The following is a 16,908-nucleotide window of genomic DNA, read 5'->3' on the forward strand; positions in this document are numbered from 1 at the left end:
TACATATAAAAAGTATAATATAAATATTTCCATACTAAAAAAAATTCACAATTAATTATTGAATAAGGAACACTAGAACCATATACTAAATTATCTAAATTTTAAAAATAATCCAGAATATCTCTTTACCTAAATTACAAAACATACTAATAAATTTCATGTGTGCATCGATCAAGATACCAAATACGAATCTCAACGATCCAACCCTTAAATCGTCGATCACAGTGTCGACGAGAATCCAGAACATCGTAAACAAAATGAAAAATTAAACGTATATTTCGAATTTCACGGCGTAACAAGCAATTTTAACGAGTCGCTGATCAACTTACATATACACACCCACACACACGCGCACACCTAGTGAAAAACGATTACAAACAAAAGTTCAGGCTTGGCCAGCTCGTTATCGTGATCTAGCATTGATCTATCCTTTGGCTCGAGGCCCCGTTATTCCGATTCCCATGGATGGTTCGCCGCGGACAGAGGCCAGCAGTTCGTTTTAATCCAGTTCACGCGAAAACGAAGCTAACGGAAGTGGAAGGGGACGAGAGCATAACCGAGAGGGGTGTCACGGGTGACCTGTCGCTTTAACAACGAGCCCTGCGTGAAGTCCCATTACCGGAGCAAGGTGGATGGATCTATCTGGCTTCGAGGCATCCCCGACAACAAATATAGACGTCTTATAATCGTTCGACATTATCGTACCGTGTCGAGACGAGGAGGATTCAATGGGGAGAAGTCGGGGTAGACAAGGTCGCTGGACATAGAAAGATTGATGGACGGGGTGTAAAGTGGTTGAGCGTATTTCGATTTTGCGTTTAATGGTAGAATTGTCTGCCTTTAAACTTGACTTGATGGTTAAATGTTTTTTTACACTTGTTTATATATCAATATGTATATATGAATATGGATGTAGCGTGATTGATTTAATTTTAGATAGAAGTTAATTTTGTCAAATGCATATGAAAGTTATTAGAAATTTATTACCAAGAATTTATTAAGTTTAGCATTAAGAGTAGTTATGAATAAAATCTTTATTTGGATACAAATTTATTTCTCCTAACTATTGAGAAAATTTTTAGAAATTTTAATCAATATTTTTGTGGCATAATAACGCATTTTAAAAAATTCTATTTCAAATTCTATCTAGAGAAAGAATTTTAAAAATCCATTACATTTGTTTATACTTTTTTGGAGAAAGGGTTTATTATTAATATAACAATTGTTTCGAGTAAAATAATAAACGATGAAAAATCTAGAAGATTATAAACGAAATCATCATCAGATTCAATTCCCTTTTGAAAAATAATGGGAAAATCTCGTGTTCGCAGTATCTTTCCAATTTAAAGGATTACGACTCCACAGATTAGCGTTCCTATTAATGGCAAAGAATCTTCGAAATCGATTCGAAATCGTTTTAACAGCGTTTGCGGTTAGCTTCATCACAATAGGATTACTACGATGGGAAAACTACGTTTATACACGCTCCATTTGGTCAAAAGAATCTTCACGCAGTTGATTGCGAACACCAGTTATCCAAACTATTGTCAAACGATGTTCCAATTACAACGGGAACGTTAATCACTACGGTGAACGAACGTTAATTTTCTACGATCCACTTGAGAGTGTAATTGCAACTGTAGGTAGCCACCACCTTTGGAAGATAGGGAAATTAGTTTTCACGGAATAACAATTATCATCTGTTTCTCGATTGTTTTGATTTTCTATTTGAAAAAGATATTAATTAGACTAGACTAATTAATTAGATTAATGTTCCTTAACTTGTTTTTTGAAATCGTGAAATAGAAAATATAATAATGTTATATAAAATGAAGTTATCTAGGAAGTAAATTATTTTTCGAGAATTGAAGATTAATCTTGTACATGAATAACGAAAGTGAAGAATTTGCAGCAAGTTTTTTTTAAAAAAATAGATTGACAAAATACAGATCAACAACAATATAATATAATGAAAGTGTATTGAATTTTAAAGTTATCTTCTTGTATTTATTTAAATCGTTATTTCATCCCGTGATCTTCATTTTAAATTGATCATTTGAAATTCTAGGATATTACTTACAATGCAAAAATGTTGGAACACTAACGATGCTCCATTCGAAGACGTGATCACTTGCATTCATGAGAGCAATATAAATCAAAATGAAATGAGAAAGGTCTGAGGGTGTGTTTGGTTTGGTAAAAGCAATAATATCTTGAGAAACTATATACATACACAAAGAATTTTATATTTCCGACTTTTGACTGCATTAGAGAAACAGCACGTGACATGAATAGAATTTCCACAAGTCCTGAATATATTTCGAAGCAACCGAGACAGAAGAAAAGCCCGGCCCTTTCTGCTCCATTTCACCAAATAAATCTCGCGTCTGACGTCGAAACGACCAAAACTCGTTCGCGTCTACACACATCTATACGTACCATGGAAAAAAAGAACGATACAAAAGTGCTTTATTCGAAAAGACGAATTTCTACCCTCGAAGTTCCAAAGCCAACGAGTAACTCGACTTTAAATTTGCGTTGTCACATGGTTAAACTTGTTCGTTTCTTTTCGCCCCACTATAAAAACAAAACTTATATTAATTCGAATTATCAAGATAATTAGGTCATTCTATAGGTTAATATCTTACCTATTAATTAATAAACTATAAAAAAATCAAATTAGTTTGTTGGAAAGAAAATTACAAAAATTCTTCTTTCATAATTAGATTTTTAAAAGGGCCCGTTACCCAAGCGCATCGTATTCACGTTGCTACAATTATTTAAAAAAAAACAGCTCTATCTCTGAGAATATTAATCCAAACCTTGGCCAACCGTTAACGAGAGATATATCAGACCAAACGTCTCACCGAGTCCGTCTCGACTATACACCATAACGTGGAAACGGTAAATCCCGATTTCCGTAAGATAACTGTGCACAACGTGATGCATACATCTCCAGCACAAGCGTGGCGCCGTTTCCAGATACGGAGAAGCGCGGCAGAAATGTTAATAATAGGAGAGAAAGGGAGAAGCAACGATATAATTTATCGTCGCTCGTATAATTGCGGCGACGACCGACAGACAGGTTGGTTAGGTGGACCTGATTTGGAAGTTACGCACACGGCCAACTTGTACCCCTCCAATGAAGAGGGTACCCGGTATACAAACGTCGGCTCAGGCTCAGGGGACTATCGCGAAGGAAAAGGCCCGAGGTGGTCGTTGAAAAGCCGGACAAACCTTTCCCCCTCGAAACTCTCTTTGTCCGTACAGGTGCACGCGGCAGGTTGCTGGCAGAAACCCAAAACAGGTTTTCACAAAAACCATGGCCTGTCCCCTCCTTTCCTTTTTATCTATCCCCTATCTCTTCACCCCCTTTTTTCCTCTCTTTCCAGAGAGAGGGACACGATTGTTCTCTTCCTCTCGTTCTCTCTTTCTCTTTCTTTCGTCTTTTTCTTCGTCTCCTTTTTATACCGAGTTTCGCGAGTGTACGTGCGCGTTCACGCATGCGTCATCCAACCAGCCGCACCGCGTCACTTTGACGAGCATTCAAATTAACCGGCCCTGAATCTCACGCACGCGGTCTCCCGCACGATTAAGGGGATAATTAATTTTACATTCGTCGCGCGGAACATGGAGCACATTTCGGAGGATCCACGCACAACATTGTGAATACGTATTTTTCGATTCGTCGTTTGTGATTCGTGATCTATTGTCATGGATAAGAGGTTGCGATAGGAATTCCTTCGTTTTTTCAACGATTGTTCGTGAATAATGGCTCGAGGCATAATGGGCACATTAAAGGCTATATCGGTTGACGAGAATTGTCGGTGTTGAATATAAATTTTGGTAACCCTTTGTGGAAATTTTTCAGACCCTTCGTTGCCGTTTCTTGTTCTGTAGTTTTCGGATTTGTATATTCAATGAGCTGTCTTTTCACAGTTCGTAGCGTTGTTGGCATGTTTTCGTAAACAATGGGATGTTCACGTCCATAGATCTTTGTCGAATTAGTATTTGAAAAAGCATTAGTATTTAAGTAGTTATCTCTTCATTATAAAATAATATGTTCTATTAAGGTTGTAATGAAATCATCACGCTTCTATAATGGAACAGGAAAGATTTATGGTACATCATATAACGATAAAATATATTAATTTTCCTGATCTGAGAAGATGGATTATCTATCAACCATGCAATTTGCCTTTCCTTAACCGGATAATCACAATAACATTTATCTCAATCTACAAATATCTATTAAATAAAAAATCTGCATAATATCCATTATTAATTCAACAATTGCTAGATTAATCGCCATCTTTGATATGCAAAAAAAATTCCAATTCCAATTAAAATATTCATCGATCTATTTACCAATATTACACACTTGTGACTATCATTATTTATTAATATTCGAATGGCCCATCAATTTATCCACGGAAGAAAAGAGCAACGGAGGGAGAAAGAATTACGAAAGTAAGACACTCGACCAATGTCGTCCACTCAATTCGAGTTAATCAACCGACCCAGACGACTTAATTCTCTAAGAAAATATTCACGAGAGATTTCTCCTCGCCCTGTCGAGATATTCATCAAACTTAATGGCAACTATCCACGATCTTTGCGGAAGAGAAGTCCGCAACTGGCATCGGAATTGCTTTGGAAAAATGTAATATCGTTTCTCCGGACGACTTTTCCACGGACGAGTGGAAAAGTTCAACGAACCTTAGAACCGTGCGTTTCGAACAAACGCAGCAGAAGAAGCAGAAGAAATGGAGGAGAATGCGCGAGGAGACGTCATCTGGTCGGAATATTTTAATTAAAGCCTATTTCTACGATAACGATTTTTCTCGAGGAGGGGTCCATCAGTGTTCCGGTCTTCCAAGACGTCGAGACGTCTTGGAAGATGAGGAAGAAGGAAAAAAAGAAAGAAGAAGGAAGAGAAAATAAAAGAATTGTAGAAACGTCTAGGAATGTTTCATCGTAATTTGTTTGTCTGGCGAACGCACTAAACGAAACGAGATGCGTTTTTAAGATACGAGTAAACTGCAACGTTTGTACTTTAATTACCTTTAATTATAAAAATATAAAATAAATGAAAATTTGTAAATAGATATTTTGGATCGATGAACATTAAATATCTACTACTATTCTAACAATAGTTTCTAGATATGCTTATCATATTTTACAACAATATAAAATATCGATAGATTTGTAGCATGAAAAACACGTTTTTCTTCTATCAAGTTACTTGAAAAATTACGATTACTAAATAAAGTTAACAAAAACAGCAATATACATGTAATTATTGGAATTTTATTACAGTATTATTTGTGAAGCAATAAAAGGGATCGTTGTTCCACGTGTTTGTAATGAATGTTTAAGTAGCCACTGATGGAGAAGAAGTTTGAAACACATTTTTATTGCTGCTGAACAAGATGGTTTTGCTTTGCTGGTAAATGGAGTTGTTACTTCTACTTAATCTAAATGAAGAATTTTTTATTCGTTTGTTTCATTGAGTTTTTTTCTCTTTTTCTTCTTTTCTTATACTTGCACTGCATATAATTGTCCTAATTAACTGTTTTTGAAAGTTTTTCAATTTCAATGCAAAAATAAAATTATTACATAAATTACTTATACACGAAATATATAAACATTCCTAATCCAATTCAACATCCGACTAATCCTATATATTTTTATAAAATTCCTTAATTTCAATTACACAAAATACGCGACTAACGACAATTAACTAAAGAATGGAATTTTTATTACTCGACTTCTAACAATGAAATGATTCAAATCCTATAGAAACTCTAAGTCATCGTGAATCCTTTCAATATTCACAAACAAAATATTAACTGCACGTGCATTCACGTGCACGTGCAACCATCTCCACCTCAAAAACCGATCTAAAGCCAATCCAACAATCATAAGACAAAGAGGCTCTATATTCTTCTTCCCGGATAGTCCCTGAAGCTCGTGATTAAATAACACAGCCAGCTGTTATTTTAGTAAAGTAACTCGACGTGGCCCTTGCACGACGACGAGGCGTGGGTGGGCGTCGGGCTTAATTCACGGTGAAGTATTTAGCTAGTTAATCCTACGGGCGGTCTAGTGACGTCACCGAATCCTTCGGCTCGTTAGAGAAGCCTCACAAAGAGGATCCCTCCGTGTGTGGCGTGGACAAAACGCGTGCAACCGATTCCACGACTGCGTAACTGTGTGTAATCCAACCATCACTTTCATTCGTTCATTCTCTATCGTGACACGCGTGAAGGAATATGTATCATCGTCATTATCATCGCGATACACTTTCTCTTTCTCTTCTTTCATGCACTTACTCGAAGCTCGTCGAGAAGCTAGTCGCTGGAAGGAGAGAAAGAGAGAGAGGGAGGAAGCGCATTGAAACTTTTGGAAACTTAATAGTCACGAAACGCGAACAAGAGTCAAATGGAGTCGCGTGCTTGGTGGATGCACAAAGGCGTCGTCAGGTTCGTTTGACGCTCTCTGTTATTCGCTGACAATGTTGCAACATTCGGTGACGAGAGTCTTCGTGTCGGAAAGACGCTTCAGTGTTCTCGAGAAATAGGTGCAGTCGGGGGTATGGTAATGAAGTACCTCGAGATTTGAAGGAATGGAGGTGAGAGGATGAAGATTAGAGATTTTTAGGTGGAGAACAGGAAATCTTGGATTGCGATAGGTGGATTGAATTTGTAGGAAATTCGAGTTTTCAAAGTAGGTTGAAATAAATGTGAGATTTTTAAGAATTGTTCCATGTCGCGTATTATTAAATTATTTTTTTAATACATTCTTGTCTTCGATCTTTACAAAATTTTCTTAATTCTCCCATATTTCTTTTTTATTATCTTTCTCAAATTTTCAAATTTTATTGCAAGAAATATATCAGTATGTAGAACGAATTGAATTGAAATTTAAAAAAGAAAAAAATTTCATTCACGGAATAGAACAAAATAAAATAGACAAAAACTGTTATTTATGTATATAAACCATAAATCTGTATCGTTCAAAGCTGCTCGCTAATAGCCACTAGATATTCGCAAATGGAGCTTTCTATACGATTCGTGCAAACTGTGGCGCAATGCTTTCGGCAAAAATAACAAATTTTCACACACCCAACTTGTATATACATCGAATACAGGCAGTACCATTCGATATTCTGTCCCATTAATAACAATACAAAACAGGAACAATATTCATGATAAACGCGTTAGCGCAAAATCTCTCTTTCTCTTTCTGTATTTCTTTTTGCGTAGTTTAAATAATTCAAATGTGTTATTCAACCTCCTATGTTATCGAAATCTCGCGGTTAGAATAAAATTTCTCGAGAAAGATTACAGAGAACGATGATATAGGGATCAGTATACTTTAAATGTAAGACACAAGCGAGAAAAGAGAACGTGTCGTGAGATAAACACCTACGATCGTGAGATTAAACTGTAGTTTTATAAATGTTATATAATTAAACGTTGAAAATAATTTTGTGATTGTGAAGCAATTGTCATCTTTTGAATTATTATTAAAAATGAAAGAAAAAAAATAATTATAAAATTTCATTACATTCTCTTTTTATATCCTATTTTAATCCTGGAATGATTTAATCTCGAATCATGTACGAAGCCTATTAAAAAAAAGTTTTCTAAACTATTGATAATTTTTTTAATCTATTATTTTACTATTCAGTATTATTATTTAAATTTATAAAATCTTATAGATATAAAGATTAAAAAGACAAAATACTTGATGACAGATGTTTTCAATATTTTTATATTGCATTAAAAATTATTTTTAATATTTCCCCTCATATTGACACAAAATAATCCTGCCTTGAGTTAATCCTAAATCTTTTAAAACTTCATTCTAGTTTTAATCGATAGAAGCAGATGATCAAACTCGAACTTCAAAGAAATTTCACACAAACATCAGCTTAATAAAAGATCATTCGTCGACGAAAACACGCTCGTAATTCTACCTCGAGTCTTGATCGCTGATTAAGAATTATCTCGTCGCGATGCACACCTACTCTTTCTCTCCTTCGCTCGATAAGATACGAAGTGTGAACACACTTGACTTCCATCCAACAACGCGATCGATCATTCTCTGTTGTCCGCGAGAATAACGCATAAAGTGAAAATTATTTCTATTCGACGATTATTCGAACGAATCGCGTCACCATTATTGTCCCTATTTCCATTTCATTTTGTATCTCTGTTCCACACCGTTTCTCTTCTCGTTTGTTTCGACGTTCCGGTTGCTTGATTAATGTTTGGTACGCGCGAATTGAACATTCCTCGACGTTCCATCCCCCACTTCCGAGCGAAATATCGATTATGGATATCAGAAATCGTAATTAAAAACGTGTCCCTGTCAATCGACCGACTCGTTAAGTGGTCCATGCTTAATCACACGAAAATTATCGTTCTCTGTCTTTGTTCTCGAGGAGATCGATATCTTCTGCTTCCTTTTTCCTGTCTTTGGTCTCGTCCGCTTTGGCTCTGATCCGCTTTGGATGGATTCGTGTAATTTATTCTTACTTTTTAATTCTCTTGCAATTTAATTAAGAGTAATTTGTTAATGCGATCGAGTAATTGAGATTATTATCGTTGATATAATTAAAATAATTAATTTTAAAAAGAATTTCCATTTATTGAAACAATTTTTTCTTTCTTGAGTCTCAACATTTTGTTGAATAATAGGCGATGTGCGATACTTTTAATTAAGACACTTTAATTTATATTGATTTTTATTTTAATGATTATTTTATTTATTTCGTATCGATTATATTCAATTATGTATCATTCGTGTTTTCATTATTGATTAAGTAATAATATACTAACGTATACTAAAATACGAATTAAAATTGAATATAAAATTAAATAACTTAATTCAATAATGCCATATGTGATCTGATCTAAAATAACAAATAAATTAATAAATTATTAATTATCACGAGAATAATAATTTAAAAAAATCTCACAGGAGAATGTTGTACTTTCAAATGAATAGTTCTCTAATGCAGCACATACATAATACTATCATTTTTCTATTCTCTCAGGAAAACACCTTCACTCGAGATTTACTATCTCATTAAATGTTACAACACTCAATACCGAGAACCGTAATCAGTATTTCATTTGAAATAACTTTTCGTTTCGAACTATGTAAATGAAAAAAAAGCGATGTATAAGCATTCCAGTTCCCTTTCAATTTTAAACGAACGCGAAAAATTTATAATTTATGAGAGAATCAAGAATGCAGATTTCATATGATCATATGGTCACATATGGTCATTCCATATCTAAATTATTTGAAATATGAAAAATTTCAAATTATTATTGATTAAATATAACGCGTAATTGAATTAATGATAAATAATTTATTATAATTATTAAATAATAAATCCGTAGATTATATATGAGATATAAATCAACTTTATCAGTTTTAATATCTAACTTCAAATATACACGTGACAATTTTATTCTTTACTTTATGATTATGATTTTTATTGCAGTCGAAAGAAACATGATCACTATACTCTCACCGATAGTTATAATGATTTATTAATTTTTTCATTTTTTCTATGAGATTAGATTAATCTTCTTTTTTATTTATTTTATCCGCTTCAAATTAATATAACTATATTATATAATTCCATTATATAAGTTCCATCTTTAAAGTTCAGCTTTCAAAACCAAAATATTCATTGTATTTCAATCGATTCCCTTTGCGAATATGTTGCATCGACGTCAGAAATACACGCGTAACTATCCATGGTCTCTAAATTCCATCGAAATTCCGTTGTCCGAGGCGATGAAACCAGAGGCAAACGGTCGTTCCCTCCACCGATGAATCCTCTCTCAATTTCCCGGTTATTTCACCAGAGAGCGTTGTTGGAACGAGCCACGCGAGTGCTTTATGTTTGTTTTTCATTTCCTGTCGAAAAATCGCTAATTATCGGCCACGGAAACGCGAAATGGGCAGACCAGAGGGATATTTCTCTCTTCTTCGTATATATAACGCCCTCGTACAATCGACCAATCCCTTCATCCCTTCATTCCCCCTCCACTTGAAAACTAGCTTTTTTACGACGACGGTCACCATATTGGTCTTAATAAAAAAAAGAGGGGGAAAAAAAGGGGGAGAAAGAAACCACGAGGACTCATTAAGTGGCGCCAACAATGCAGTCCCTCGGTTTCCCCTGGAATATTTTATCACGAAGGCTACCGTAACAGCCATAATCAACGGCTACTCTCGCGAGTAAACTCTAAACTTCCTCTCGCCTCCACCATCCTTTTTCGCCACATTCCCCTAACCGTATATCCCAACTTTATTGCATTCGCTGCCGTTTCTTCCGGTGTAAATTCGAAGAAAAATTCCACGCAGTGGTACCTCAAGTTCCGCTACGTTTCCTGTTCCCGTTCGTTAATTTTCAAAATTTTCGTTTCGAGAGCGTTCACCAGGCGAGTTTTATATCGGATCAAGGGAAGCATTTTCGCGTTCAACACGGTTGCATCGTTATATTTATGCGGCTCGATAATGGTGGGTCAAGCGAGAGAAAGGAACTTTAATGGCCCCGGAATATATCTATGGGTCCGCGGCAATGGGTCACCGCGTAACAATGCGACACGGAGAGAAAGAGAGAGAGGAGAGGAAAAAAGAAAGAAAGAATGAGAAAGGATCGATGACCCTTGCGAATGGATCGTTCTCTCTCGTGCAATGACGAACTTTGGAAAGAGGGAAGGAAAAAAAAAAGAACACACGAAGAGGATGTTCCCTTGCACGCGAAAGATTGGTGTGGCATCGCGCGTTTTACAATGCTGAGACGAGAAAAGGTCAGCTCCGGGCCCGTTTATCTTCCAACCATCTAACGTTTTTCTCAGAGTCTCGATTGCCTCGTGCCATCCTTCCTTTTTCCTCTCTCGAACAACTCTTAAGGTAATCGCGAAGAATTCTTCGGACAGAGCACGCGATACAGAGGCTCGAAGAGGGTATAAAGAGGTTTGACAACCTCTTCGAAGGGTTGTTTTGAATGGAGGAATCGCTGAATTTTTGAACCTCTTTTTAGAGTTCTTCTAAGAGTTTTTAGTAAATATTAATTACGTCGTTGAATAAATATTTTTAAATTATAATATTTTTGTGTTGTTTGAATATGTGATAAAATTTTATTTTTCAACATTTTGATTTTTATTCCTATTGCGAATGTCTAAAATTTTCGATAACGTGACGGATAACGATGATCTAAACGGATTTAAAAATGTTTTGACGGAAAAAAAAATGTTCCATTAATTAATATTCTTCTAATATTGGCTTTCTGCCAATAATTAACAGTCCATATTAAAATTTCAATTAAAAAAAAAATCTTCATTTCCTGCAAAAAAATGTGTTAAATAAGTCAATCAATAACTAGATAACTAATAGAGATATTTAATAACAATTCCAACTAAAATGAATCTTCCTAGCCTTTTTTCAAAAATGAATTTAATTTACTTTTTTCTCTTCTCTTAAAAAAATAAATAGAAAAGAATAAAACGAATAAAACTCTTCAAATTAATATTAATATCTCCTAATGAATTAATTCATTCGAGCAACGAATATTCCATTTAGATTTCTCGCATTTGAATATCTATCACAATAAAGACTATAAGAAAGCTTACAATTTTATTACATCTGCCATCAAATTTCAAATGACCCATGTATATGTATTTAAGTGGCCATTAATATGTTCATGAGACATTTTTATCTTCGTAGAAGGATATTTTAAGAAACAATTCGTTAAAATTTCCACCTTCATATGACCTGGACCGCCTTCTATGCATGTTATTTTCTTGCTCTATTCACGCTTGGACGCGTAGTATTGTCGTTGCGACACTTTCTCCCTGGAACCGATCCTCTTTGTACCTACTACAAACCGGAGGGGGCATTGAGAAAAAATGCAGATGCATATTCTCCTTGTTGTAAGTCATAGCAAGGCCTCGAACAATGACAAATAAATTTCAGAGGAAACAACTCGCGGGCTAACGCCTTCTTGGAACTTATATACGACTCACGAAAAGTATACTCCATTTATACGAACCCATCGGGGGATAAGTTAATTCATGTAGCCAGAATCCTCACAATTATGCATCATTAACAAAATTTTACAACTATGAGTGACAAGCCGATAAATTTTCTTGACTCAAATAATAAGTTTAATAATGAAATACGTGAAATTTGACAAAAAAAAAAACTTTACAAATCCTAATGCTATTATTAGATTATTCTATTGCCTCATTATCGTGATACTTCTTTGTTTTTGTTAAACTATTTGTTAAACATTGGCACGAAATTTTGATAATAGCAGACATTTCGATCGAAAAATGCATAACAAAGAGAATTTTTAATTTGATTAAATTATATAAATAAAGTTATTATTTCCGATTATAAATTATAATGTCAGAATGAGACGAGATCCTCAGCATGACAATGAAATGAAATACATGCAAAATTGAAGATGCTGTTCAAATAAAATTAAGCTACAGTCGATTCAATCGAATATTGACAAAAATTTCGTACCAAAAAATAAAATTCAGATATGTAAATGAAGTTCCATTGTATACAACCGCATGTTTTATCGTGCTCTTATAACCGCGTTGCTACGAACCGCTTCGAAAGTGAAACGGTCTATCGAAACGGTACCGTTCTACCATCTTTCTCTCTCCTACATGCACTACGATGGCCATTTATAAATTACAACCGGTGCGCGAGCGGAGGCACGCTTGTAGAAGCGAAGGGACAACGGGACAAAAAGAGGAGGAGGGAAAAAACAACGTGATTCCGAGGCGACTCGACGAAACCGGACCGAGCTAAAGCGAGAGCGGTCAGATGGATGAGGATGAATGTAGGAGGCCACAAGACGAAGACGAACGCGAAAGAACAGTGGAAGACGTGTTATATTAGGTTGTTGTTAGATGAAATGATCAAACTCTCAAAAAGAATTTGAAATTTTATAATTTTGTTGAAGATAAATAATATTAATCAAAGTTCGATTCAGTATTCGATACATCTGATCAATCAGATGAAGAATAAGATTAAAATTACTATAAATTAAGATAACAATAATTAATTGTTCTTAACAATTTGATTTATTTTTTTGTATTCCTGTTAGTCAATTTAAATTTTTCATACTACGAAGGATTAAGTTGTAAAAAAAAATATTCGAATTTGATTTTAAAGTATCTAATTTGTTTGCTTATAACAATTGATAAAATATTATTTAAATTATATTAAATTAGATATTAGATTAGATTTATTTAAATTGAGATGCAAAAAATAGATTAGATACTTCACTTAAATGATAGTTACATTTAGTCACTTAATTTTAAGTGGTTTTACATGTTTATGAAATTGACTACTTCATATATAACAACCTAATACGTAAGGACCAGTCATGAATATATTTAAATACTTAAAAATTTGATGGTCATAATAGATAAATTTTAGCAAATTAATGAGAGATTAAATATGATAGAATCTTCTTAATTAGAAGAATATGATATTTGAATCATCTTATTAAAAAAACTTAACTATATTTCCTTTCTTAAATTAAATGATAATGAGATGAAGACGAAGGTCGGAGAATAATGAAGAAGAACATGCAGACAGACTTCATAACTATTCACTAGTGAATTTATGATGATAAAATGTAAATTTTAGCAGAATGACAAATTAATCTCTTGTGCTAATAATATTATGTCACATTATGTGTATTGTAAAGATTGTTTTTTATTAAGAAGAAATTTAATTTAAATTCGGAATAAAATATTAATTAAATATTGTATACAATTTGCCTATATTTTATATCTAAATTATGTTACACAAGATAATTTAAAAATAATAATATTATTTTAGGAATTCAATAAGGAAAATTCATTAATAATTTAGAAAATCTTAAAATAAATTAGAGAGAGTAATAACTAAGAATACTAAGAAATAATCTATCTTTTTATCTTTTTATGAAACCAGACTAGATATATAAATTTAAATATGCAAATGCATTATTTGATTGCATTATTTGATTATTATTTCTTAATCTTTTACAATTGTTAATTGTCTAATTCTATTATTAATATTCTACTAATATATAACTGTAACGGTCACAAAGAAGAAAAACGAAAACAAAACATATTCCTTTATTCGTATAATTTTTTCCATTAAATTCCTTCCTAGTCAAAGATAAACAACTATCCGAATATTTTGGAGTGAAAACGTACACATACGAGGACATCATTGAGTTAAATCATAAATGGATAATAGAAAACGAAAAGGAAAATAAAATTACGAACGGATCACCACCATGACTTTTCTTTTCACTGAATTTGCACTATACCATTCGAGAATTACACCGGCGAGGCCATCGCTGTAATTTTACGGAAAGTGCTCGAACAACACAAAGGCGACGCAACAGAGCCTGACTTTCAGGTAACGTTTCCCTGATTCCCTTGGACGCGACCAGAGGGCCCAGACGGTCCCTTGGAGGTCAGGTTATTGTTAGCGGAAAGCCGACTCCGCGCAAGGTGCACCTTTCTTTTACTATTGCCTAGACGACCGTACAGGTGCAAGAGGATCGTTTGCTCAGGTGTCGGTCTCTTTGCTTAAGCCTAAGTTCACAAGATGTCTCTCTTTCGTTCTTAATACAACCCGCTATTGAGATTATACCTGAAGCACAAATCTGCTTTTTTTTAAAAAATGAAAAACCTTGATAATTAGTATTTGCGATTTTTAGAACAATTAGAAATTAAGCCGTTTCAAAAAGTACCGAAAGCAGTACTAAAAATAGAATATCTACTGCTAATGAAAAATAAAAAATATGATTGCAAAAAACGTTGAAATATCCTATAGTTTCTTTTTAGTAATCGTATGTATGGAAGATAGTAAATGAGATTTTTTTTCACTTGTAATATTTTCCGATATCTATCAAAATATGATTCATCGATCGATAAATATTATCTTTCAATTACGATATCATGGATTAGAGTTTTGACATTACTAATGATAAGTTAATGACTTCTTTTCTAGGTAATAAATTATATTTATAACCACTTGTGAATATCACAGGTGTAAGCAAAAACGTTCTTACTCATGCTATATATACATATACATAGTCACGTAAGTAGTAAAAAATGCGCCCACGTAGAGCGCTGGTGCATCAACGACGGTTACGCATTCGCGACGCTCGAAATATTTGAATTCATGCGATGTTACCGCGCTTCATCGATATCGGAGTAATAATAGCGGCGGAGTAATAATATGGAAATCTTCGCGTCTCCTACATGATTTTAAGAACCATACACGAATTCGATCGTACGTATCACATCGAATTCCAACGTACGATATCGCGACAGACATTTCTCTCGAATTCCACGGCACTGCGCAATGGTTAACCACCTGCTGAGCGATCGCGTGCCAGCCGGAATACCGCGGTGACTTTGGTGTTTCGGTGAAAGTACAAAAACTTTATGGAAACATGCACGTGTCCGGAGGCTATCTCGAGTTTGATTTTATTATTATTTAACGAACACACTCACCTATAAACGGTAACAATGCGAAAATAGCAAGAGTAGAAGCAGCAGCAGCCCGATGATGCTCGTGGGCTGCCATCGTGACAACGGAATTTCTTCTTCTTACACTGGACGCCGGAAATCTGACTGAATTGTTTCTCTTTCCACAAAATCTCTTTCTTTTTCGACACTGACACTAACACTCGGTTAGCCGCGGTATTATTCAAATCAACGATGTATTAATATTGAGAACTAAACGATATAAGGCATCGGGTCTATTACTATTAAACGACTGTTGCCGCACGTCGTATCGTCACGCTAGCCGATTTCGGACTGTGGCGGGGAGCAACTCGTTCGCGCTCGGCTCGGCCTTCGGTCGAGTTCGGCTACCTTCGGCTACCACCGGTGCGCTACTCGGCACGCAGGTACGAACACAAAGCAGCGAGTGGGAAAGCCACGATCTCGCGGTTCTCCGCGAGATCAACCGATTCTTCCTCTTGCACGTTTCTTTTTTTATCCTTTTTTTTTTCTTTCCTTTACGCACATCTTTGCATTTTTATACGCTTGTACGAGAATACGGCGTCCTTGTGCGTAATTCTTCTTTTTTATCGTTGAATATTCAACGAAGGAATGTTTCCGACTTTTTTCGAAACATTGGATGTTTCTTATATTAACGAATATCATATATATACTATGTTAATGGCGGTATTTTTAAATGATTTTTCAATCCTCGTAAATGAAAATTTGATTCAATAATTGATTCATTAATAATTAATAATTAATTCTTTTTATATGACTTAATCATAAATAGAAGTAACATATTTAATACAAACGATGTGAAACATTATGTGAGTATTATATTAAATGAATTATTAGCAAACAAGTATTTATTCAAGCTTTTTTACATAAAATATCATAGCTATTATTTAGCATGTAAATTTTGTATATTTTTTTTATAAAGTTAAAATACTATTGTTAATTAATATGATATTGTAATATCCATATATAATATAAAGAATAAAATTATTTAATGATATGCTATTTTATATCATTATTATAATATTAAAAATACTGAAATTTTCACGAATCTTTAATATTATTTTTAAGTAATTATTACTTAAATAATTAAACTTCAATTAATCATCCTTTTGTATTCATAAATGAAATTTATGAATACGATTCTTTTCATGAGCAAGATATTTGAAACTTGATTTTCAATATTCTCAATCAAATTTTATTTTATATAGAAAAAAAATAACAACAATTTACTTTCAAAAGAATATATTTTATATTCAATATTTCTGTAAATGAAATATATCGTAATTTTATTAGGTATTTTATTAGATATATGAATCTATAG

General features: G+C 33.9%; 1 protein-coding gene across 6 annotated transcripts in view; it reads right to left on the minus strand.

Moving 5' to 3' along the window:
* LOC108004367 (fasciclin-2) overlaps positions 1-15,986 on the minus strand; it is a 169,879-nt gene extending 153,893 nt beyond the window's left edge. For all 6 annotated transcript variants that reach the window (XM_062080771.1, XM_062080767.1, XM_062080769.1 and 3 more), the window contains exon 1: positions 15,576-15,986. In XM_062080771.1, coding sequence (XP_061936755.1) covers positions 15,576-15,648 — 73 coding nt within the window. In that variant the 5' untranslated portion in view covers positions 15,649-15,986. The remainder of the gene's footprint in view (positions 1-15,575) is intronic.
* Between the last annotated feature and the right edge of the window lie 922 nt (positions 15,987-16,908).

The sequence above is a fragment of the Apis cerana genome, linkage group LG10, assembly GCF_029169275.1.
Source record: "Apis cerana isolate GH-2021 linkage group LG10, AcerK_1.0, whole genome shotgun sequence".
Taxonomy (NCBI): Eukaryota; Metazoa; Arthropoda; class Insecta; order Hymenoptera; family Apidae; genus Apis; species Apis cerana.